Source organism: Pleurodeles waltl, chromosome 7 (genome assembly GCF_031143425.1).
Source record: "Pleurodeles waltl isolate 20211129_DDA chromosome 7, aPleWal1.hap1.20221129, whole genome shotgun sequence".
Lineage (NCBI taxonomy): Eukaryota > Metazoa > Chordata > Amphibia > Caudata > Salamandridae > Pleurodeles > Pleurodeles waltl.
In genome coordinates, this window is record NC_090446.1 from 813070602 (window position 1) to 813097541 (window position 26940).

The 26940-nt window shown below is 42.5% G+C and overlaps 1 protein-coding gene across 1 annotated transcript in view; it reads right to left on the reverse strand.

Moving 5' to 3' along the window:
* TENM2 (teneurin transmembrane protein 2) overlaps positions 1–26940 on the reverse strand; it is a 1257685-nt gene that overhangs the window by 95044 nt on the left and 1135701 nt on the right. The window contains exons 14-18 of the mRNA XM_069199351.1: positions 20580–20790; positions 12159–12278; positions 9850–10111; positions 980–1247; positions 200–343 (exon numbers count right to left, since the gene is read on the reverse strand). Coding sequence (XP_069055452.1) covers positions 200–343; positions 980–1247; positions 9850–10111; positions 12159–12278; positions 20580–20790 — 1005 coding nt within the window. The remainder of the gene's footprint in view (positions 1–199; positions 344–979; positions 1248–9849; positions 10112–12158; positions 12279–20579; positions 20791–26940) is intronic.

Here is a 26940-nt window from a genome sequence, read left to right on the forward strand (position 1 = left end):
ATCGCAATATATGTAATATTTCCCCACTAACTGAAAATAAATATCTGACCTTGGAAAGAAGTATTATGAATCATTCAGGAGATCACCCTAAAGGAAATTTCACTAGTGGAAAGTAGAGTAAGCACCTGAAATGCACTCAATAGAAGGACACTGAAACAAACTTGATACTGCAAATCTATGAAAATGTATTGAAACTTACCACTCCCAACGTTCAGAATATGGTGTTTGTCCAGGGACCAGCCGCCGAGATTGGAGGGATCAAGCTCAAATCCCTGCAGCAACGTTGTTCTCTTCTCCCACAAGATCAGACTGGGGCAGGTCTCATACTCAAATCCCACCGAAACTGAAAAACACACAACACTCTTATGAAGAGATCTACTGTTACTGAGATGTGTGAGAGCGGTTTCTGTTGAATTCTAGCTAGGAAATACTGCCTTACATGCCAGTTGTCATAAGACGACTGTTGTAACTTTGGTAAGTATCACTCAATAAGTTTCTTATCTGGGCACATTCCAAAACAAACCACTTGACATTTTACTATATTCAAGCAAATTCATTTGAAGGTTATGGTGCACCAAGGTTGTGCAACCTAGGTCCAAGAGGGGCATATGCATGACAGATTTGCATGATAGTCACAAAGGATATATGTGCATAAACTTAACTTAAATCTAAAAGATCTCCTTTGTCAGTAGAAATCCTGACAGATTAATAGAGTAAAAGCACAGATCCTATATTGAAAACCTTAGCGATAGACCATACAGTTCAATACAGTCATAACCAACGTTTAGTTATTTAAGTACACATTATTAGTTTCATTGGCCACACTCATTTTAGAGGGTGGAGATAACATCACTTCATTTTTTGCAAAATGTAATTAGGTAGATACAGTTCTGACTTTTAAGCATTTATAATACACACACTTGCAATTAACATAAATTGGAACATATTGCATGTTTGACTTTGGGCTGTATTCACATACCAACAGCGTCTGCAAGTCCATACACCTTTTGGCCATAGGCATCATTTTTGTCCCAGATGAATGTATAAGCCAAATTGGGGGATGCCTGGAATGTCTTTTGGAAAAGATGTCCTTCCACGGCCACCATCAGATGAACTTTGATGAGGTTAAGAGGGACAAAGGTTTGAGTCATGGTAATCTTCAGCAAAGACTTGTATCCAGTATTGCGGGAACTCAGATAGCAGAGTTTAAGATTGGAATTGATCATCTCAATTTCTTCATGGAGGACCTGGACAAAGAAGAGAGTGAACCTGTTATCTTAATCAAGGATGCCCTATTTAACTTGGTAGGAAACAATGCTTATAAAAAAAGATGTGATATAAAAAAAAAAAAGGTTATGCTGAAATTTCCCTGGAGACTGGGTCAAGAGAGAATATCTCACTTCCTTCCTGGTCCGGTCCATTACTATTTTTAAATGAAAAGTGAATGAGATTTAAGGCTCTGCGTAAATTTTGCAAAGTTGATTATCTTCATATTCTAAATTTGCCCCATTATGTGTGAATCAATGAATGGAAAATGGATTCTTGCCTGACAGCCCTTTCCAGAAGAGGCGCAGTCAAACATAGTCAGTTGCTGTTCTGGGGACACAGTTATGGAACCACTTCATTGTAGACACCCACACGACAACACTGAAACCTGCCTGTTCCCTTCCCACCTGTTGCGGACGGACTGTCCTGTATGTTACAAGAAAATAAAACTCACAGAAACTAGTAAAATATAGTAGCTCAGTGTATGGAGTTCATTTTTCCAAGATTACAATGGAACCAGGAGCGTAGCTTAGCCAGTAAGATGGGGGGGGGGGTGAGCTTGAGATTACCCAACAATCACGCTTTGACATCATGTAAAAATACATTACACGACAAGCAGGGCGCATGAGAAGAGCTAAAGGGAAGTGGAAAGGGAGAGGAATCCAGATTGGCAAAGGTACGAAGTGAAAGAAAACACAGTATTTTGTGAACGTAACATTTTTGAAGACAAAGAAAGGGAGAGAGTGTGTGTCTGTCTTTTCCTGTATTTGCTGATGAAATTCTACAAAAACCTCACCATACCCAACTGAAAACACATGTAACCAACTATTTACCAGAAAATAAATTTATTGGGGTGGGGGGGGGGGTGTAACACCCCAATCACCCTCCCTCCCAAGAAGCTACACCCTTGGATGGAACCAAACTAACCACAGGTTCTTTCCCCTTTAATCTGCCAAAGATTAACAAAATGAGTAACATGAATCTCTTATTACCACCAATGATTACTGAAAGAGTTTCAATACTGAAAGCCTAGACATTAGTAATAGCAACGCAGCTTTATAGTACTTGATGTTGCGGGTATTGCAGCGCTGTAGTAACAGACGGTACCGAAACCTAGTGTTATGATATTCAACGTATGGAGCTCAGAAGGAGGAAGGGTTGATGTTCTCAGCTTTGGGGCTGAGTTTTCGTCATTTTTGTGTTTAAGATGGGGTATGTTTACTTATTGTACTTGTGTTTTACGTTGTTTTACCGGTTAGCTGAAAATCTCTAAGCATTACATTTTGTCAGTTCTTCCAAGAAGCAGCTATAGTCTGCGTCCCATCCAATGATGGCAGCATCAAAACCTTAACGCACTTAGGGGGTCATTCTGACCCCGGCCGGCGGCGGTAGCCGTCGGCCTGGCTGGGACCGCCAGAAGACCGTCCAGCGGTCAAAAGACCGCGGCGGTCATTCTGGGTTTCCCACTGGGCTGGCGGGCGACCGCCAAAAGGCCGCCCGCCAGCCCAGTGGGAAACATCCTTCCACGAGGAAGCCGGCTCCGAATGGAGCCGGCGGAGTGGAAGGTGTGCGACGGGTGCAGTAGCACCCGTCGCGAATTTCAGTGTCTGCTAAGCAGACACTGAAATTCAAAGTGGGGCCCTCTTACGGGGGCCCCTACAGTGCCCATGCCATTGGCATGGGCACTGCAGGGGCCCCCAGGGGCCCCACGACACCCCTCACCGCCATCCTGTTCCTGGCGGTCGAAACCGCCAGGAACAGGATGGCGGTGAGGGGGTCGGAATCCCCCATGGCGGCGCAGCAAGCTGCGCCGCCATGGGGGATTCCTCAGGGCAGCGGAAAACTGGCGGGACACCGCCGGTTTTCCGGTTCTGACCGCAGCCATACCGCCGCGGTCAGAATGCCCTCAGGAGCACCGCCAGGCTGTTGGGTGTGCTCCCGCCGACCCCGGCCCCGGCGTTCAAGGACCGCCGGGGTCGGAATGACCCCCTTAGTCATCTTTACAGCTCCGAGCATAAGTACTCACTATACCATTATTGTGACTAGTGTTACCATTATTAGTATTATTTCCTATTTGTTATCCTCTTACTTTTTCTTCTCTACTTACTAATACTGCTATTATCATTACAAGCATTGTTATTCTCATTATTATGAGTCTCAATGCTTGGATCGCTCATCACCGGACCAACATGCTAATGATATAAACTTCCTAAGCTGGTACAACAGTTACTATTATATGTATGTCAGTGGCAGTTGATGGGAATCGATATATTTTATTTCCCCTTGAATCTGACTTTTTTTTTACCCTGCCGAGTGCTTTCAATTTCGTCTTGTGACACCACTCCAGCAGGGTGACGTGACCTCGGTAGAGGGAGGGCAAAGCAAGCCTGTGGGCAAATAACAGCCAATGTAGTAGATAATACATGTGCAAAGAAAGAAAGAAACTCTAGGAATCGAAGCTAACTGGGTCACGTACTATGTTCCCCCCAAAACCTTGGATGGAAATAAAAACAAGTAAAGAAAAATATAACCATTTGAGCACCAATGTGAAGGATATTTCCAGGTTGTGTCAACATTTTAACACCCTCATACATCAAAGGACCAGCGGTGATTTGTAGGTCTATGTGAAGAATAAATGTTCTATTACACTAAAGAAAAGTTGCCTTTGTAGTAATTCTGAAATATGTCCAATTCAAATTAAGGCTTCTAAAAATGACAATTATTTTATATTAAATACATTTGCAATAAAAAAAAATACATATTCAGCAACCTATACTGCATTCCGATGTGAAATCACAGTTTTAGGAACGTGGAGGGTGCATCGTGATTTAACCCCCTGTGAATAAAACAGATGACATTTTAACCTAAAAAAATACCTACTTGATTAATGAAAAAATGCTTAAATATCGCACTTGGACATAAGAAGTAACAAAAATAAATAATCTAACAATCTGGCCCGAGAAAGTAGATGAGAAGAGAATGAAGCCTATAGTATTTAAAGTATGAAAAACACTCAAACATGTTCACATAGGTTTGTACCTCTTGACGGGAGCATAGCTGTGACAATGCCAGAAGACTAACAGCATACATTTTTGTGAGAGATAAGATGCATGCTATTATTAATTTCCTGTCCCCTCTCAAGTGAAGACAACAACACATTCAGGGACCAGGGCATACACTGCGGTGCATTAGGGTCAGGGTGCCAAGGAAAACCTTAAAACAACACTAAGGATTCTAATCACTGGACAAACAAACGTTTCCCCAGGGATCAGGATTATGACTTGTGTGATCATTTTCACACACATGGATAGGGCACACTGTTCCTGTTTACGCCATGGTGCACCTTAAACCGGGTGTGCCAGTTGCAAACAGGGTAAGTGTGCCATGTTAAGAAGCATATGCTGCCCTTAGGGAAGCCAGAAACATGTGCTGCTCTCAGGGCAGTGCATTTAGGAGAGACAGGGAGGAGCTGTTTAAAAGCTGCTCCGTGTATCTCTGTGCAGGCGGCAACCCGTCTGCGCTTTCAGGATGGGAGAGAGATCCCCTTGCATGTGGGTGCAGTAAGTGACTGCACCTGCCTGCAAGAAGATGTCTTATGGGTCCATGGGACCCTGTTCTTCCATCCGGAGGGCTGCCCTTAACAGGTGCAATGAAAGTGCTCCACCTTTTTGTGGCACACTTTTAGTGCACCTCCTAAAGGCATATTTGCCTCTGCGCCCACGCCATACCGTGCGGGCACAGAGGCCACACCCCAGTGCAAATGAGAGAATGCCCTCTCTCGATAGCGCTGGCTCTATATGTGCTCCAGTACTATCTGTATTACAGAAGGGGTCACACAAGTGTCTCTGGCCACTTCTGTAATACCAAAATGCCCCAGGGGTGCGCAAAGCAGGAGCAAATGCCTTTTACACCCCAGGGGTACTTCTGTAATACAGACCCAGGTGTTTTTTCCCTGATAGATTCCGGCAGGACCTGTAAAAAAAATTCTGGGAAAAGGCTTAGCAAAAAGTAAAACGTATTGTTTGGTGTGTTGACACCTCTTTAGCACACCTGGTACATACTTCACTCCAGGGTAATTGTATTTACACGGTTGTACTGCATTGATGGCAAGATTTATTAAAGGTATTTCATCACCGGTGACACGTAACCTAGAATTGCGTGGCACTGTGCAACTTAGTAAATTAGAAGTAATGCAAGGAAAAATAAGTCACTGCCTTGTGTTACTCTGCCCCAGGGAAGCGTTCCATGGATGGAGCATGGATGTTCCCAGGCATCCACCCAAAGGATATTGATGCAGTCACAGATTTATCATGAGTGGTAGAACTGGGAATGCTTCAAAATGCTACACCTTTCCAGAGGAGGCGTAACAAGGAGAAATATGTTTATTTCTCCTCATTTTATTCCTCTTTCTACACGTGCTGCATTCTATAGCACACATAAAAAGAGGAAAAAGCTTCAGAGGATTTGTGTAGAAAGGTCTGCCTTCCTGCACAAAAACAATCCTGTCTGCAACAATGGAAATGAAAGGGTGCCTGCATTGGCGCAAGGTAGCACATAGTGCACCAGTGCAAGGAGAGGACTGGAATGTAAAATATGGCACATTCCTGCCCTTTACCTGTCACACAGTGCAGGCAGCAAAGTGTCTTGCTGCACAGTGTTGCCTGACATTCTGATAAATCTTCCCCCCAGTGATTCAGATAGAGGTGCATTTTTAGGTTGTAGCCTACCAAATGACGCAGCTGTCTAGGTATGCGAACAACTACTTCCGGAGTTTCAGAAAGGTGACCTGGGAATGCATTCTGCCCATTGCTTGCCATTGGCTTTGTAGTTTGCAACTCATGTTTACTTGCGTCCCATTTCCTGTCTTTATTTGCTTTAGGCTGTCTAGGTTCCCCCTTCTCTCCCCCCAAAGAGAAAGCTGTGTTCATTGAATACTTCCAAGAACTCCTTTTCTGTCAATGGGCCTTTAAATCTTGTTCTTATCTGTCACTTTGCTGGGCATTCAAAGACTGAGGTCAAATGTCATGCTGTGTTTTTGTGTGAGCCTGGTTATTTTGTTTTGATTTCTGCTGACTTCAAATTGACAGTCTTTGTAGGAAAGAGGAATGCAGCATTCTTTCTACATGGTGCCTGTTTGTGCCCTTTTTTATGTTACACTGTCATCTCAAAAAGTATCTTGTTCTTCACCTGCACAAAACATCTGCATGTATTTTGCAAAATTGTTCTTCTTTGGTGAGTCCATTTAATTTGTGAAACTGCCTTTTCAGGAAGAAAGTACAAAACCTAATTTCAGTCTCAGTGTGACCCTAACATCATTGATCTTGGGCAATTTACACTGTTTATTGCCCATTAACTGTCAAGCACAGGATAAGATCTTTTCAAAGAAAACAGCCAGTCACATTGTGAAACAACTTTTCAATGCTTGGTTTTCACTTTGATGTGTAAAGCATATGCTTTATTTATGACATCTTCTGCAACTGGCTTTGGAGGGTTGGATAAGCTTAAAGGCACTTTTTATGAAAGCTTTTGTGTTTATGTTTACCTGCAAAATAATGATGTATTCAATCTGCAACTGTGCCTTTTTCAGAACTCATACATTACTGCATATAAACAATTTCCTCATGTTACCTTGTAAGCACTAGGGCCATGATTTGGATGGTGCAGCAGGTGCAGTATCACAGGGGCCAAAAGCTCTTGGATACCAACTTAGCACCAATTATTGCTGTATGTTACCACTGAACAAGCAGTCACAAGCGCAGTAACCTTGTAGGCACTAGGGCCTTGGTTTGGATGATTCTGAAGGTGTAGTGGAACAGGAACCAAAAGCTCTCGGAAACCCACTGAGCACCGATTATTGCTATATGTTACTACTTAGCATGCATTCACAAGGGCAGTTACCTTGCAGGTACTAGGGCCACGGTTTGGATGGTGCAACAGGTGCAGTGGTACAGGGGCCAAAAGATCTAGGAAAGCCACTGAGCACTGATTATTGCTATGTGTTACCACTAAGCAAGTAGTCACAAGGGCAGTTACCCTGCACGCATTAGGGCCATGATTTGGATTGTGTAGCAGGTGTAGTCCCACAGGGGCAAAAAGCTCTTGGAAAGCCACTGAGCACAGATTATTGCTATGTGTTACCACTGAACAACCGGTCACAAGAGCAGTTACCTTGCAGGCAATAGGGCCACGATTTGGAAGGTGCAGCAGGTGCAGTGGCACAGGAGCCAAAAGCCCTTGGGAGCCCAGTGAGCACCAATTATTGCTATATGTTACCACTGAGAAAGCAGTCACAGGTGCAGTTACCTTGCAGGCACGAGGGCCACAGTTTGAATGGTGCAGCAGGTACAGTGGAACAGGGGCCAAAAGCTCTCAGGAGCCCACCAACCAGCAATTATTGCTGTATGTTCCTACTGAGCAAGCAGTCACAAGCATAATTACCTTGCAGGCACGAGGGTCACGGTTTGCATGGTGCATCAGGAGCAGTGGCACAGGAGGCAACATTTTTCGGGAGCCCACTGAGCACCAATTATTGCTGTATGTTGCCACTGAGCAAGCAGTCACAAGCGCAGTTACCTTGCAGGCTCAAGGGCCATGGTTAGGACGCTGCAGAAGGTGCAGTGTCACAGGGGCCAAAAGCTCTCAGAAACCCACTGAGCACCAATTATTGCTATATGTTGCCAAATAGCAAGCAGTCACAAGCACAGTTACCTTGCAGGCAAGAGGACCACAGTTTGGATGGTGCAGCAGGTGGAGTGGCACAGGGGCCAAAAACTCTAGGTTACCCACTGAACACTAATTATTGCTATATTTTACTACTAAACAAGCAGTGAGGAGTGGGTTCTTGGTTCTTTTGTAACCATTGAACCCAAAGAAACACATAGCCTAAAGCATCACTGTAATAAAAGTGACAATCTATGGGACCTTTCTGTTTACATACAATTTATCTTACATTGAGTGCATTTATATGGCAAATTTTTACAGTTTTTGTATGCTGCTAAAATGCTTCTGAATCTGGGAACAGTAACACCTTGGCAAGAGCATTCTCCATTCTATAAAATTAGCACTTCAGCCATTGTAAGCACTGCAAAGATACTTATATCATATGGCATTCCTTACCAAGCATTGGCAGAGACAACAGACCTCACCTCTTTGAGATCTATTGGCTTTGTCAATGTTTTTTAGCCGTCATATACAGCAGTGCTAGCTTTGGTACAGCATTACTGAAAATTAATAAAGTACTATTACGTGGACAATGCTCGCTGTGTCATACAGCTGTTTTACATTAGTTTCAGCCACTTGCAATATAGCTAAAAATTATTAGCAAAGCCAATAATTCACACATAAGCAAGACCTATTGGCTTTGCCAATGCTTGTTTAATGCATGCCATAGCTACTTTCTCGCATGGCTGAAATTACACTTCGGGGTCAGATAGTCTTTGCAAAGCAACCCTGACTAACAGATTCCTAGGGACTTTTTCATTTTTTTATTCCTTTTCATCAGCACAACTGTTACGTTTATTAAACAAGTTTACCAGTGGAAAACTCGTAGTTTCATATTCTGTTTTTAAATTTCAAGGTTACATTATTAGCTGCTTTTCGGTATGAAAATAAGAAATTGAATGCCAAAGAACTTCTTTTTTATTTTTTTTTAATGTCATACTGGAACGGCCAGACATTGGCTACAAAACACTGTCTATGAAGTTAGAGCAAGTACATTTTGTGCACCATTGATATGGACAATCCACTATGCAGTGGCGTCTTCCACATAATTAACAATGTGCCCATTTCCCACATAATTCATCATCTGCAAATTAAACTGCAGATTATTAACAAAAATACATCTATTTCTTGCTCAAACAGATCAAAGGTCACTAAAACCGCTGTGGCACACGCTGCCGCGACCCTGCACAAAGGTGGCCCTCTTTCAATTGTTTCTGCTGTGTTTGAATGTGGAATTGGTAATAATGAAGAGAAACCTTTTCCCAGACAGTGCCAACGTTTAAAATAATGAAATAATACTATACAAAATGTGCAGCATAAACGTATAATTCGTCTTGCCGCATAACTGTAGTTTCCCCGACCATAGGTAAAGTGGTGCAAAATGAAGGGTTATCATTGCAATTACATCTGCTGTCTTCACAATGAGACATCCCTGTGGGCCTCAGCTCCCAAATGCCTAAGGTAGTCTGCGTGTGCATTACTCATTTACGGAAGATTGTGCAATTGTAACCCTTTTGAGCCCCATAGAATGCAGGCTCCTTGTCTTTTATCTGCATCCATCCTTGAGACGTAAGCATATTTTACATAGGTTTAACACGTATGCAAGCACATTTTACCCACTTCCCTTCATTTGATTAGGCATGAAGGCCACGTGCTAATACTTTGTGTGATCTCATTGTAATGTGACATCACTTCCTTTGATGAATGTCATATTGCGTCGATGTTTGTGATGCAATTGAAATGTATTCAGTCGGTACACATGTACCATCTGACATATTAGTTGACGTACCATGGAGCAACATTTCGTAAATTAACGTATTTCTTTAATTGTTAATTTTTATGTATGCATGGCTGATACCGTACCTGCGTTTCTGGCACAATAGGGTTCCGTCCTGGAGCTGTGCTAAAGAATGTTGAAAGTGGTGATGAGATGATCACAGGATCAGGGCGGACAAATCCACTGAGGTCACAACTGGGGATCGAGTTCTCCTCTGTCTTCATTGCTAGGGTATCCATGGCATAAAAACTGTTCCACGGTAACCACACTGTTCGCTCCTGGCTCATGAATGGCGCACGCTCGAAATGAAGAGTTAGAGAAGATCCTCCGTTGGCAATCAAGTCAAACCTAAGGAAATAACGCTTATTTGTGATATGTCACTAGGTTGATTAGTCTCACCACAACATAATTCCCCATAAATCTAAATAAACATTGATAAGTCTCAAACTTGTACTCTAAAGCAATCAAAATAGTCGGTGGCAGGAGAACAATTGTGATTGAATAGTCTTGAACCCATAGGCGCAAAACCAGAAAAAAGCCTCAAACAATGGACTGTTTCTTAACACATACTTTAAAGTCAGTCATAAAGGATGAGAAACAGACACATCGGCCTACTACAGATGTGTATTCTAGCTGCATCTGACTCTAGGTTCGCCAGTGTGATTAGCCATCTCTGGGGCAACAATCATGGCAATTGTGCTTTCAAGGAGACTTCTAATGTATATTAAAATCGTTGCAGGAGTGACAGTGTCCCTGTGTGGAATAGTAGGCTATTCCTGAACCAGTAAATAAATACCAGCAGCTAGCTCTCACGAAAAAAGAAAACCACTGAATTAAGTGAAAATGTTACTATAATTCAAGCAACTGATGTGATTTCAGCTCCCAGTGTGTGCCAAGCAACTGGTTAATGTAATTATGTACTCAAAGACCTTCAATGAATGTTTCTTTAAAATGTGTTAGCTGACAAAAAGTACAGAAAACACCAACGGCAATGGACATGATTAGCAGTTTCACCATGCGGCATCCCTTGTTTGTTGCAGTGTATACCTTAAGCGAAATGGCTGTGCCCAGCAGTAAGTCCTGTGCTCACTGTGTCATAGGACTGAAGGTATATCTCAGTAATGTGGGCTAGGCAGGCTGAAATTAATCTGGGAGTTGCTTGTGCACCTGCCTGGAGGGTTCCTGGCCTGGCAATTCATTCCTATTGGAGCAGGACCTTGACTGACTTGCATGTGCCAGGTCTCTGTCTACAACGAGACAGTGGGCCAAAAACAATGGATAGGAATGAGTCTCAAAGTGATTGTTAGTAGAAAAGGTTAATTCAAGCATTCCATCCATCATCTGTTGTTTGGTGTGATACCAGTAAAACCAGACATGACGCTAGATACGATGAGTTTGCTGGACCACGCCTGCAACACGTGAGTAGTTCCTTAGTGGTAACGATCGGTACCTCTCTGTACTAGTACATCATCCTGCAACCACATAACTAGTCCCCCAGGCTTTCCTGACGGACAGCAAACCAACGAATGCTTCAATAAGCTTGATTTTTCGAGAGGAATCGTTTTCATTACAATGTTTATGGCCATTTTCTTAACGTTCTAACGATTTACAATCATAAATTGGAAGGTTGCTAGATGTGTATGTGTCATTGAAACGACTGTATTTCTTCTTGAAGTAGAACACATATTGTCTGGGCCAATAACCTACTCTCAGCGATATAAGGTTGGTGCAATGTTTGTGTTGACAGCGGAAAACAGCGTTTTTCTTCCATTTTCTAACACTGGGGGCACTATTGCTGTTGGTGGGATGAATGTGGTGGCCCCCTGCGGGTGTCGCCCTAGGCAGCTGAATAGAATTGCAGTAGACCGGCTCTGTATGATGGTTCAAGAGAAATAAACAATACACGTCGCCCAGCACTCAGTGACATGGAGATCTCTCTCCTCTAATCTGAAGGTATAGCTCGTCTCAAGGGGCAATTTATATTCCTAGTTATTAAGTCTGTGACCTGGATAAAAAAATACAAATCAAAAAATTCCTGAGTCTTTTCAACATTAAAAATCAAAGCAGCACAAATGAGAATCTTCTCAGAGCCAGTCTGAGGCATAGTTTATGGTATCGCTGTTACTACCATTAATTTACATTTTCACAGCTACATAATATTTTCATTGAAAGACAAGGCCTGCTGTTCGCACGCTATTTTAGCAGCCCGTCTTCTATTTTTAGTTTTGTTTAGTGATGGCAGTGCCAGGTGAAGTCGGAAGGCTCATTTCGGTCTCATCTGACGACTGCTGGGCGCTCGGGGGATTCACGCGCACCACTAGACGGTAACATCTGTGGAGGTCGCAGACACGTGGAATTTCGCGAGCAGGTTCACATTAAGAAGGGGTCCACTTACGTGCCGTCCTGGCGAGTGATGGTGTAGCCGTACTGTGGGTACTTGACAAACGACACGTTCACCCCAACCAGCGGTGTTCCATCAGTTGTGACCACCTGGCCTCTGATGAGGGACACCAAACTAGCAAACGAAAAAACACAATTTAACAATGTCATTAGCTGCAAATCAACGGCAAGCGTTAACTGTCAGTGAGTCATTCACAGGTCATCGTGGGGCACCGGAGATCGAAGTGGGCGGAGACTCGACGTTCCCACACTTTATTAATGTGATCCAAACTGTTCCCACATTTACTACTTAAAAATGTAGTTGTCTCAGGCTGAAAGGAGAGAATAGTGGACTTCTGTAGCGAACTGAGAGAAAGGCGAGGCAGCTAAAGAAGAAACAAGCCCCCTTTCCGAGGTGCCTGCTACCTGAAAGAAATGTAAATATGTGCAATTGGTTAACTGGCAAATTCAAGGACTGTCTGAGAGCCAGGATAGGCTTCAAATGATACAACTGGAATTTGTCATTTTAATCAATGCAAACCCCATAAAAAGGGTTTGCTCCAGGTACAATCAGCATATTATTGTAATAACTTTTTGAAACACTGTAAACATTTAAGGAAAATCTTTTTGTGCATTTTGTGACAGCCTATTTACTCTGTGTGCAACCTAATTTATACTGTAAGACTAGCGACTTAATTCACAGTGCTTTTTTGTCACATACTTAGACCTCTTAGCACCATAAATACACATAACTATTCCCCGATTGTACCGATCAGTATTCAAGTTAGTGATTGTCCAGTTATATTCACAAACATCAGAAGTGACTGTATAATCTGTCTCATCAGAAAAATGCATTTCCCACAAGTCAGTGCATGCTGTATATATTTTACATTTATGGTGTGTGCATTTTATTTTATACGCATTTACCTGTAGGTGAAAGGGCAACATAAAAGTTACAGAATATTTTGTTCTTTTTAGCCATGTCTCTGACCCCACCCCCAGACTCATCATTGACCACGCCCCCATTCTTCTCAGGATCACAGTTCCCTTTCTATACTTTATGCACTTGGACCCCTAGGGAGCGTTATCAGAGTGTGGTGTTCGCCTATTCTGAACACACTGTAAAGTGATTAATTGATTCTGTTTAGGTTCCATCATCAGACTATGCTCTATACATGGGATGTTCATAGTAGGAACTGTATGGTAAAGCGGGCAGGAAGACACTTGCGCACCCTCGCAGTAACCAGATTATTTATACCTAGTTTACTATTTTAAACCTTTTTCAGTTGTGAGATAAGTAGTGATAAGGCACTTCAGGGGTAGGCTAAGCATCACATGAGCCCTGTGTAAACAAAAGAGTACTTCATATGTTTTCAAGATGAGGTGTACATATCTGGATATTCTCCTTCGCTTCAGTCAGGAAGCACCTAGAAGTTGTTCTCCTTTCAATATCGCGCTAGACTTGTAAATTATCTGGGTGATTTAGGATGCTCTAAAGTTCTAACACAGTGTGGGTCACATGTTCATATGTTGGCTTAACTGTTTCTGGCACTCATTCTTAAAGGGTCAATACAATCAGCATTTAGATGGATGCAAATACATTTGTTAATTACGTGCTAAAGCATAAACAACTACGGTAGTAAGCTCTAGATAATAAACAATGTATTATGCAGCGTTTTAAATGCAGACACTCATTTCATTGTAACTCTCACTGCTAGGCTCAGAATGAGATAAAGCACTAAAAAAATCAATTTTCAGAGTTCTGTGAGCGCCTTCGGGTGGCAGGAATTAGGAGGGGGCAGTGGATCCCTTGTGGAAATGCTGTTAAATACACGTGGATTCACATAAAGTGACCTACGAAAGTGGGCGAGTGTCTTATTGTTTAGCTGAATTTGGGGTTTGGATGTGTTGTCGGAGTAAGGGCACAAGAGGCATAACTTAACAACAACATAACAAGGTTTGAGCTGACTCCCTTTCCTTACCTCTAGACCCTCTGACCTCTTCCACTAGGTGGGACTAGAAAAACGTCATGAGACATGCAAAGATAGAATTGGAGAATGAAGGCAAGTGAGGAGAAACTGCATGCTATATACACCAGAGAGAAATAGTGCAGAGTAACAGAGTGGAAAGAGTATGAGTGGTAAAAAGTGGGAGAAACAAGAGCTTGGGATGTGGTGGGGATGGATGAAGCATAAGGAAAGCAGCTGGTGAGAGTAAAACGCATTATGAATCTAAACAAGAGATTGAGTAAAATTACTTAAACTTTGAATGTATATATTTACTGTGTTTTTTATGGGGCAAACTTGACCTAAGGCTAATAGAGTGCTTTACACGAACACCAGATTGCACTACACAAGGTCAGATTCACCTTTTTTGTCTGTGTGTTTTTAGGCAGGAGAAGAAGGGGTTTGCCCAGATTCATAGGATGTTGAGCCTGTTAATGGATCATATTTCGGAGTACACGTAAAAATAATAGACACTGACTCATCTGGATGGTAGACGCTTTCGTTAAAAAGTAGGTCTTCTTCTTTGTATGAGTGTCCTTACAACCTGGTTGTGTGGGCCAAATTTACCTGCACATAAGAATCATTCTTTGTTGAGGTGCAGACAAGATCTATTGAGCATTATAATAGATCTTTCCAGTTATCCCTAGCCAGACATAGTATGTTCAGCCAGATCTGGCTTTTCAGCACACATTGCATTGCAATATTCCTTTACCCTTAGTTCTGCAGTGCTGTGTGTAGGCTGTGTACAGTAAAGCTAAAGGCACCAGAATGTGAAGTGACAGCAACTGAAAGATCATGCACCTGCCATGGGGGCACCTGACCTCTGCATTCATTCCTACGAAGCAGGTTGCAGATTCTGTTGAGTTTCTCATGAAGAGGCACCTCTGCCATGTTCATTAACGTCATAAACACTAGAACTGGTTACAAAGAAGTTTCATTACAAAATAAAGGCACAAGCAGGAAGTCTTTATCAGTCACTGAAAGCACGCTCGTCTGTCCACTTAAATGAATATCTTCTATAGGTGCTAATGAATCAAAGGGTGTGGTTGTCCTTCCCAGTTAGATACGTAACTAAGGACTTGCACTCTACCACATTAATGATGGCATTTGTTTAGCCACACCCTCGCTAGAGAGCAGGTGCGTAAACATGGGCAAGAACTCAAGGTCCAACCCCTCTTTGTTTACAATGAGGTAGTATGCACATAGGTGAGAAATCCAATCAATTCTGGAAGATGTGTTTATTATATTTCATTATTCAAAGGAATGCTTCTATATTTTTTCCTATCGGCTTAGAATTTCATGTTTTGTATAGTTCATTTAAAAAGGCCTTGTTATGATTTGCCAACTGTTGTAACTTTTTGGCAGTCTAATCAGGAGTTCTTTCTATTCGTTACTTTCAATTTAATGCTATTCTGACACGTGTTTTGCTTTGGAGCACAAGTGCTGATTCAGCTTTTTAAAGGCTCTCTTACTATTGCTCCTGCAATGAACCTTTTAGCAATGTGGATATATCAACAAAGATACTTATATTATTCAATATGGCTGATCACCTGCTTAAAGTATTCTCTTTAGATTTGATACAATAGTTTTTGTTATGTGGCACAGAATTATCCAACAGAAAAGGAGACGGCTAGTGTAACTCCTTTGATTAGGGAAATTATACCATGAAGGAAAAAAACTATATTGGGGTCTTCCATAAAAATGACAAAGGCACTCACTTACTAACGTGGCATGCTTCCTCATTTGCCCCTCCTCACTGTGGGTACTAGCCAGTTACTCAGGGAGGGCTCGCACTTGAGCGCAGTTGCAGCTCCTCCATTAGGGCAGAGGAGCGTTGTCCACTAGCAGCAGCTGCTGCAAATCCTTTAACAAACGAAATGATAATAAGCCATGTTTAGTATTGTTTTGTTAGTTAAAGGGGGCGGGGCATTGGGGTTGACGAGGATATGAGGGGAGTGCACTGTGCACTCCTCCCAGTCCGCATGTATGTTTGGCTGGCTGTCTGGGTCCGGCCAAACACACATGAGCAGTAGACTCTCCAGCACAGTTGCCTGGCTGGAGAGAGCAAGCACAGGCTCTCAGTCTGCCTGGAAGCACCCGGAATGGGTACTTCCAGCCAATCCTAAAGCTGCTCTGAGCAGTGTCAGGATTGGCCGGCCGCCTGCCTGCCTGCAGCAGAACAGAGGGAGGAGCGGAGCAGCACGACGGCATGCATGTACGTTTTTTTTATTTTTTCATTTATTTTTTTTATAAAATTTTACCTCCTCCCACCTCACCCCCATCCCCGCACGCCCGTCCTGCCCTGTGTGAGGGCAGCGAGCCGTGACTGCTTGAGAGCTAACCGAAGAGAAAGAACGTGTGCCTCCTTAATAGTGATGTGTTTAGGGACCTGGGAAAAGGGTTAAAATGTGTAGGAGAAAGAATGGTATCTGTATCGCATAGCTAAAATAAGAGGGTGCACCTCCAACACAATGCAACCTTCTGTTCTACATCCTTTTTAAAGTGATTGTATTATTTGTTAGAACAACACTTACCACAGGGGTTTCCATGAACATTAATGTTACATTTACATACTCTTTTACACTACTAGGTCAGATCATTTATTTAAAGAAAATGTCTAGATAATTTTGTAGCAAGATGGAACATTTGAAGTTAAAAGGTTGCCTTGTTTAGTGGTGCAGACATGGATAGATGGAGGGCTGCTTGGCCCTAATCTGGATGGCCATCGGTGGATTTGTACGTAATAGGGTTGTGGAACCTTGGCATCAGCGCTAACATCCCTGATGGCTACAATTACAGGGCTATCTCGAAGCATTTCAACCAAAGGATCAAGGCATCCACACTCTACTACCGGTAATGAAAATCCTGTCAACATCCTGGAAATCAATCTTATGCCTAGGGGAACTCCGCGCGCTCTGTCAGTCTGACACCTGTCCATCGAAACCTGCATGAATAGCGTCCACAGGGAGCCGCTAGGGCTGATTTATTATTTAATATGTATTTTCCAGTTTTAAGTGCTCTTCTCTATTCTTGCCTTAAAAGACAATAAGAGAAACGCTATAGGTTGCATTCTCTTTACCGGATTGTGCAAGGATGTTTGTTGATGGAAAGTGCTTGGTGTCAATGAACTATGACATCACAGCTGGAGCGCTACAAGAACAACTTGACTGTGAAACAGCTTTTCTATACTTCAGTAACTTATGCAATTCATTTTTCGTTTTGGAGGCGCTGTGCTTTTACCTGCAAGGTGCAAGTATTTATGGAATATGCTTTGATCAGGCACCTCTGCCTTGAGTATAAACGGTCAAATGTAGAATCTACATATTCTCAATGTCGTTATATAATTCACCAAAAGCAGTCCTAGAACGGATTTGTAGAAAGAGATTAACAATGCAGGGATGATCAGTTAAAATTAGTTGTATAACGTTCAGTGTGAAAATAAGGATTAAATCTCCTGCCCCACAAGGTGACAATATTGTGCTACTCACTGCATTATGATCTGCACACCTTAGTTCATAAATCTACTATTTACCCAAAACTGGAAGTTCCCATTGGAAATGTTAAACATATTTGGTACAACACTAGGTATACGGGTGCCTTAGACCTAGTCGACAAATAAACATGCTAGTGTTAGAATGAGACCCTTGTTGCATGTTGGCCAAATTTCGATAAAGTGATGCCCTCTCCTGTAATTTTTGACTCCATTGAGTATTCCTGCACCTACATACAGGGATTATGGATTTAGTTCTAGGAATGGTGAATATGAACGACCTGGCAGTGGCATAAGGAAACTTGAGGGGGCCCTCCTGCAAAGTAACTTGAGGGGCTCCACTCCCCCCGGACTCAGTCAGGAGCCTGCAACCCAGGCACAGTGTAGTATGCTGAGGGGGCCCCTGGAGCTCAGGGGCTTCCCACCACAGTAGGGGCTGCGGGGTCCTTTGTTACACCACTGCGACCTGGAAGCATCAGGTGAAAATCCACATTCTTCCTAATTCCAGGTATTATGCTACCGATATTTATCAACTGCTCAGAGTGGTTGATAAACGTCGGTGGAGGGAGGGGAGTGTTGGAAATCAGGGAAGTTCAGTGGGGGGACAGGTGATTTCTCTGCTAAAGGGAAGCTGTAGCCTCACTTGGGTGAGTGTTGTCTACTCCCTCCATGGTCCTCCATAGGTTCTTCAGGGCCCAGACCGTGTCTATGGCCATGCTGCTGCCCCCTCCACTAATAATTTTAGCATCCGGGAACACCCGGCTGGTCATGGTTACCCAGAGTGGTGTCCCTATATATTTATAATGAGGGCCTGCACGGGGAAGATTGCTTGAGTCCGTGGCTCATGAAGCTGCATAGAATCCAGTGAAGCAATTGCAGGACAGGTGATGGAGATTGTCAGTGGAGAACAAAGGCTTAGACAATAGAGCGCCTGGCTCTCAACATGGGTGGAGACCACTACTGGTTATACCAGGCAAAAACCAGGGAGCAACTCGTGGCCTCATCTGTGTCATCTACATGAGTCACACCCAGCAGGCAACTATGCAAAAAGACACCTGAATTAATAAACACATGTCGATGTTGGCAGCGCATGGTTCTTATATCTTCAGGTAGTAATTGATGCAAAATTCTCCAAAACCCACCCAAACATTGAAAGGCTAGACACCCTGCTCTTCAATACAAAATAGTGGTAGAAAACACTAAGATTTTTTTTACCATAAACTCATTTTTACAACGCCAACTTTGACTTTGCTTCTATTTAGGGTTAGACCTGGCCCTCTTTTTATTTTATAAATTAAGGTTACACGTAATTAATGGTACTTAATTTATGAACTGCTTCATTGATTCATTTATGTATTGCTCTCGAATGAAGTGTAAAGCTTGAATTTTGGTTTTATGATCCAATCAATCACGGACTGGTCCAGTGACTGGGGTTAAAGCCAAAACACATTTCTTTCCTCCTACAAGTGTAATTAAGAGAAAGAAACTTGCACCCACAATCAGAAACACAGATTCTGATTCACAGACCAATGTTCTGGCATACTCTAAGGACTCACTTATAACTGTGTGAATTACATCAAATGTGCAGAAAGTTCTACAGTTCTAAGTGACAACTGCAGCTGAGGAAGTGATTGTTTCCAGAAGAGTTTTAGGGACATGAGACTTAACTGATGGATACAATTGTGGCTATTTACACATATTTTAAATCCATTTTCCACACTGAACTGCACCAATAAAAGAAAACAGATCTAAGTGATGCAGAAAAAGTGGGAAGATGCATAACACAGTCTGAGTACTTCTGAGTCTGTGTGAGAAGTGTAATCTTAAATTGACACCCGATTTTTAAATAAAATAGCCTGTTGTATGTGCGTTTAGGGAATATGGGTGTATGCTTGAAAAGTAATGGATATCCTACCTTTGTCCAGAGAGCGCCTGAGAATTTTGTGATCAGGCCAGAAGAACTGCAACTGAGCTATCCCTAGGTAAAATTCAACTGGGCTTTATTATTTCTTATTGAAAAGGCTCTAAGATGTCAGCAGTGAAAGCAGAAGTTCTGCGTTCTACTCCTGACTTCCCCACTTGAATTAGTTTGTGTGATCCTGGGCAGATTATTTATCTTCCAAAGCATCAGCTCGCTTATGATACGATAAATATTAACAATATGGGCTGCACAAAATCCCTAACTCTTGTGTTTAACTTTTAACTTGCCTTGGCATTAACACAGAGTTCCAACTTCGAAGGAGGACCTTTTCTGTTATTGTGGGCTATATGCTACCAAAACATGTACTCGACATTTATTTAGACAGCTTTGCTAACTGTTGCTATGGGCAACATTTCTAGTTCTGGCAGTGAATGTACTGCAGATGGAAGTCACGTGAGTGTATCCGACCAGTCAAAAAGTGTGAACTTTGCCAAATGCATTTTTCTTGCATAATATGTTGTTCTCTACTGCCCAATTCTTTTTTGTATAATTGGACTAATTGGTGTGCAGATTAATGAACATATTTTTTTCTTCTTTGAGGCACCAGCCTGGATATGCTATATAAATTTACTACATTAAGCCCTGGTTAAGCCCGATAACTGCTATAAAACGGGATGCTGAAGTCATTTAAAAAATCAAAATCTCTTGTAAACATTTCTGTACATATTCTGTTTGCATTGCAGGTCCCAACAGTCACGGGACAACAGTTTTCCTGGGAACATTTTGCACTTGGTGGGGGGCCGCCATTTGTAAGCATCGCGGCCTTTCAATCGCAGAAATAATATAAGTGACAGTGATCTGCATCGACAGACATCCACTATAGAGACGGCAAATTAAAGTCACTTTTCATGTCAACAAATGAATAAAACTTCCCAGATGGGCTTTGCATCTGTGAATGCCACTGCGGTATTTCTCTCAAGTCGCTCTGCATAATTTGATAGATAAAAGTTGCCGCAGTACCTGCTGTTAAACGGGTTGTCTCCTGGGATGATGTGCGTGCTGTCCTTTCCTACCAAGAGCTTGATTCGGTCGTAGAAGGACTTGACGGCCGGGGAGCCCGACTGGCTCTGCTGTATGATGTCGAGGGGGTCCCGGGACCCTCGGCAGAGTAAACTCGACTGGCATGTTGACTGAAGGCAGCAGTCTGGGTCTAGGCAGTCCACGAGGCCATCTGTGGGGAGAAGGTGGAAATCAGCAATCATGACCCCTCCTCTACATTACACCCGCATCACTTCTAAACAAAAATGAAAATAAACCTCAGGCTGTGCTTGAAAAACAGTGTATCTACCCAGAATTCCGCACAAAATCCTTTGGCAGAGGTCAAGTCCGACAGGCATGTTTGAAGGTGCACACGTCACATACAGCTGCGGTCAGTCACTGAGAACCATTTTGGCGTGGGGGCACTGGGGCAGGCGAGGGACAATGAGCAATGACGTGTGCACGGTGGTCTTTGAATTCTACCTTATTTTCATTATAAATATGATAATACGATGTTGCAGAACGTGTAGATCCCACATCAGGAAGTACATTATTAGTAGGAGTATTTCACCTTCTGAACAGAGCTACATACCTATCGTTTGGAGTAGCAAGAACAGGTTCCTGAAACAAAAGATTGAAGTGTGTACCATTAGAATTCCAAAAGCAATCGTACTCATTGAATCAGGCAATGTGTCTCTGTGACTGAGCGCCCACATACTGGTTTCTCCAGTTTGATTGGCCAATCCCAATGCCAATGTTTCTTTCTTTCTTTCTCAGAGTTTACAAACGGGCCCGTTTATTCCCTCATATGTATTCACTGAAAGATCCCATGGAGGCAAAATGTGGTCATTGTTCGAAGTCGACTGGGGCATACATCATCATTATCTTGAACTTTAAAAGTATTTCATCAAGTTACCCGCCGAAAACCTGTCACTCGTTGACAATGAAGTATATTGCCAATTATCGTCATGCATGAGATACCAATGACAGGCTGGAGATTACTCTCTCTGAAGGGTACAAAAGTAACTAATCCACCCGATTCAACGAGAACAATAGCGTAGATTGAAAATAACTTTTTAAAACAAAGAGTTATTTCACTGTTGATAAAAAAAAAAAAAACACAAACACACTTTTTATGGCTCAGTGTGGAGGGGCACGTTTTCTTGTGATGAAAATTGGAATTCACCCAAAAAGTGAATGTTTGAGCACAGTTATGATTAAAGTTTCAGTGAATTGAGCAAACTTGAAAGAGACAGGGGCAGCAGTGTGTTACACCTACAGGGATTTCTGTGCATGATGTGTCAATGATAATCTCCGGCATATGGAAAATGTATATTATTGCCAATGAGGTAGATACAGTTTCCTCTTCAGTACTCTGGCAATGCACAGTATAAGTCGCCACCTTCTCCCATTACTTGTATTTGCCCCCCCCGCATCTTCTGGCCCCTGAAGACTGAAAATTATCTTTACTTTCAGTCGTCTTTACTCACCTAAAGTCTGCTTTCCCAGTGCCTCTGTGAGGACAAAAGTCCCTGCCCATCTGTCTAGCCTTTACATCCCCCTTCTTTTTATTTGCCTTGTACTGATTTTGTCCCCTTTTCTTTCCCTCTTAGCACAGCTTCAGGCATTGCCAATGGCAAGAAAATCCTCAAACACCGAAAGTCCCATGATTCCAAGGGAAGATCTTAGCGTTCCCTATGACAGGGGAGTCCAAATGTCTCCCACCCGCAAAACTCCAGAAGTTAGCCCCCTTAACTGCTATGGTAGCTTCTTGGGCAGTGGCATAGTTTATAGTTTTTCCCTGGGGTTCTGACCACCATGGACATCAATTGTGGGTTACCAGGGGTCGCAGCTGAGACCCCTGGCTTCCCCTTTGCAACCGTTGGCACTGCATTTGCAACCCCTGGCATCAGAGGTGGCAAAATCTATGCCAGAAACACAGTAGCAGCTCGTCCTAATGAGCATCAGTTGGGGATGCAATCTCCTTGTTGATTGTCAATTTTTATCACACTAATAGTGAACAATAACATGGCATTCACTATAAGTATAATAAAAAAGGAGTACAATTAGCTGAAATGCGACCCTCCCCAGATGCTGAGGTGATTAAAAAATGCATTAAAAAATGTATGTTGTGTGCATGCATGCAGGTGAGAGTGTGTTTATGTGAGAGTGTGTGTACGTGTGATTGTGCGTGTATGTTTAAGCATGAATGTGTGTGAGCAAATGTAAAGGTTAAATGGGGTGTGATGTAACTTCCGCTACCTCAGTCCTTTTGGTGAATTGACGTTCATGCTGACCACACTTAAGGATGATGCCTATTGTTAAAATAAAGTCCTCTTCCCTGTGCCAAATGGGGACCATTTCTGTTAATCTTTCTTTCCTTATGAAATTATATGTTCATGAACGTTTAGGGCCTTATTTAGAGTTAACTGACGTGATGGTTATCCCACCTGCAGTACTACACATTCATTACATCCAATGGCATTTGTAATACAGTAGACAGGATATCCATCACGTTTGTGAATGAGTAACCTGCCCACCGACTCTAACTCAGGCCCTTAGTTATCAGATCCATTCAATAATGTTGAATTTCAGAGCATGTTCCGAATGGGAGGTGTTTTGACACCTTCAAATGTACCTATGATTAGTTTTACACTTAGAAGATCAAGAACACATTTTACTTTTCCAACGTACAGGTAAAATAGAGGAAATGTGTTGTTTACTGAGATCAAGAGGAAAAGCCCATCTCCCACTTCTTTTTCACATCTACTCTCCCTAACTACTGAATTTCGTGAGGTGGGCTAAAATTCAGTAGTGGTAAACTCTACCACAACGTGGCTGATTGGAATTCCATGTAGTGTAAATAACTGCCACTAACTGGTGGTGGGGGCTGCTGCGTAACTGTTAAGAGATAAATAAATTAGGTGAAGCGTCCCTCCAGTACACAAGACACCGCCATAAATAAACACCGCCATAAATAAAGACGTTTGAAGAGTGTATTGTGTGTCCCACTCAAATACTCTGCTTCACAACAATATTTTCATAGAGCGTTCTATTTATTGTGTACGTTAGTCAAGTGTATGTTACTATACCCTGCCTAAACTTCGCAGCATCTCTGATGATCTAGGTCATCACTTCTTGTGAACAGCTGCCAGAAGACACAAGGCGTGGTTTGTGATATAAATCTGTAATCTAAATTTTAGTATTGCCAGGCTATTCCTGAAAATGCAAGGATTGGTGGGAGAAGAATGACAGCAGAGTTTTTGCAAATCAGATGCAAATTTCATTACATTTGATTTATTCATCTACACAGCACTGCAAAAGCTCCTATTTTTTTGCCTGACATAGACCCAAACACACAAACACACTCTTATTTAGTTGAACATTGAACTTTAGTTGCTCTCTGAGTGTGCTGCATTCGAAAACTCATTGGGAGCTCCATGTTGTCAAGCTTATGTAGGGTACTTTGATAACGCTTAAAGATGTGAAGTTGCAAAAGTAATAAGAGAGGCATTTTATTTTTCTCTGGGTACTTCACGAGGAACCATAATCTTTTCTGTATCTCTCTTTTTGAACTTTGTTTTGAAAAAATGTCTGGAGCACGGTTATCCAGTGGTGATTAGGATTTGGGCAAAGTCGCATATCATCAACGAAGGTAATACCATAGTCGTTTCTGCATTCCCCCCTAACCTTCTTTCTCTGCACTCCTCCGCCCTACCTCTTTTCAACACAACGGGCTTCAGAGGTAGGACTGTGCTGTGATCCCTCTCACATAGCTAGGGTAAGCTGGATCAGCGTCAAGACCTAGAGGAAGGACATCTGATTAGCCTAGAAAAGCCACAAAATAATGTCCTGCTGGATGAGCCCAGCGTGAATGTCCCCTGGAAAGGAGAAGATGGATTCATCACTTCATTTTTTACTTTTGTGTCCCTTTGCCGAAAGGAAGAGTGTTTTGGGCTTATTCAAGCAGGAGTGTAAATCATCACAGCTGGAACGCCAACTCTGCCATTAGCAGGAAGCAAAAAAAAAAAAAAAAAGCAGGTGCCAACTTTGCAGGGTGGAGTGAGAACATAGGATGCACCTGAACTGGTGAAAATTAGAGGTAAAAGGATCTTATAGAACGACTGAAGCCAGGAAACTCACTCAAATTTACAGCTGATCATGTACAATCCTTAGCAAAAACATTAATAGACTATTGGAGAATACTAAGGAGTCAGATACACCTACCCAGATGACCTTAGGCAATTTCATTCACTGTGACCTCATGAATTTTTTCTAGGAGAACTTAAACATTTGATTAAACAACGCAGAGGAGCTTACTGATTTCTTTTTTTTCACACATAAACAGCCAATCAAAATAAAATCAAGTAAAGAATGTCAGCTGAAAAAATGAAGAACGATGCTATGAAGTGGGGCAAAATAATCCGAAAAATCAAAAACATTTGCTGCAGGCCGTTATTTTTACGGCAAACGAAGGAAGATTATTTAATTATTTCACGTTGAGCTTTAAGACTTCCGCAGGTGTGTGAATGATATATATTCTCACCCAGTCCCTCAGTGGCTCACCCCCACTCCCTCAAACCCTTTCTCGGATTTATATTTATTTCTGATTAAGTCCTGCTCATTCAGCATTCATTGTCTTATAAAGCAGTGTGAGTGGAAATCGCAGCAGCAGATATCCCTTTTCCAGTCACTATTCTCTCTCTCTACCCGACCAGGTTGTTCTCAATACCAGTCTCTGGTGATTATTGGACACTTCCAAATATAGAGTTTCGGGTGTCACAATATCCCCGATGGGACAAAGTGTGGAACCAGGAATTTCTTTCCTAGTGGAGTTGAACCTTTCATTTCAGAATTTGTCCTAAAATATTCTGAATGCCCTTTTACTAATAACGTTAGTTCACACCCATAAAAGATACCGTGCTTTTGGTAACATCCAACTCGATTTCACTCCTTTCATCAAACTTAAAAGGTTGAAAGGCGAAGTTGATTAGTTTGTATGTCTAAATCTGTGAATAGGATCTGACCCCTCTGAGTTATGTCACTTTGTAGTAGAATTCGCTCAACTTTTGCTGAAAGCTGTGTTTTGTGATCCTTGGTTTCCTGGAAAGAGAGGCATCGCTGGTGCTCTGTGGGATTGAAAATGTTCTGGGTTAGGTAGATTATCGACTATACATGAATCCATACATATGCAGCCTGCCTTGACTCATCTTTTGTTACTTTCTACCGTGCTGTATTCATCGCAGGCACAGCACATGTTGAGAAGAAAGCCACACAAAGCCGGGAGCTTGTTATCTGAAAAAGCCAGCCTCAGCTGCTGCAGTGAAATTGCTAAGGTTTCCTTGGCACCATGTTCCCCAGCTTCCATGGAAACTTCTCACCAAGTGCACCCGTGCTGTGAGAGGTATAGATTTCTTGAAGGTCAGGGGCCTGTTTACATCAGGTCTCCATCCGTCTTGGAGCACCCCTGGTGGCAGAGCTGGGAATGTCAGTCTTTCCTTCACTCCATTTACCACCCACTTTCTCTAATCAACACTAGGGCATCATTTGGAACACACAATAGCTCGCGACAGCTTTCCCATTAAGCCCTGCAACGTGTTTTCCTCAGTGCCTTGCTCTTTCAGGTCTGGTGACACTTCCGCAACTGTGAACTTAAAATTGCCCACTGTTTGGCTGCTGAGGCGCATCCATCCCGCGGGCTGTCAGTCAAAGGAATCCTATCAGCTCATCAGAGCAGAAGGAAATACACATACACATGCATGCGCAAGATCTAAATTACACCCTTCTGCAAAATTTACATTCACCTGCTCAAAATATTTCCAGTTTTTTTGTTGTGCCTGTTATTATGTGAGAGCATATGCTCTGCCTGTAATGACCTCATCAGGCGGGCTGATTGCTGGCTGCTGCCGCTGAACACTTTTTGAAGGCACTGTGAACTTTAAATTGGCACACCAATCTCCCGATGGCCTGTCAGTCATGAGAATCACATCTTTATGCCAGCAAGCCCCCTTGGATGTAGCCTGACATTGCAATCTTCAGTAAATTACCCTGTCACTGCCAATCTTGCGGTTATCTTGCAAACAATCAAGCAGGCAATCAAACTGTTCTGAATTGCCAGTTCAGGACCTGGGAGGCTGGTGTGTCTCCATTCAATACCAGCGAGAAAGCTGCATATCATTCCTTTGACATTGGATGCTTTATTTATTAATTTCGCCTCTTTCCCATACCCTCAAGTTCCCAACAGAGGGCAAGAGTGTAAAATACCTAGATGCATAATTTAAGCCCTGCACATGGACGTGCCTGAGCCTTACAGGGAGGTTGAATTATGTTTCCTGCTTTTCAT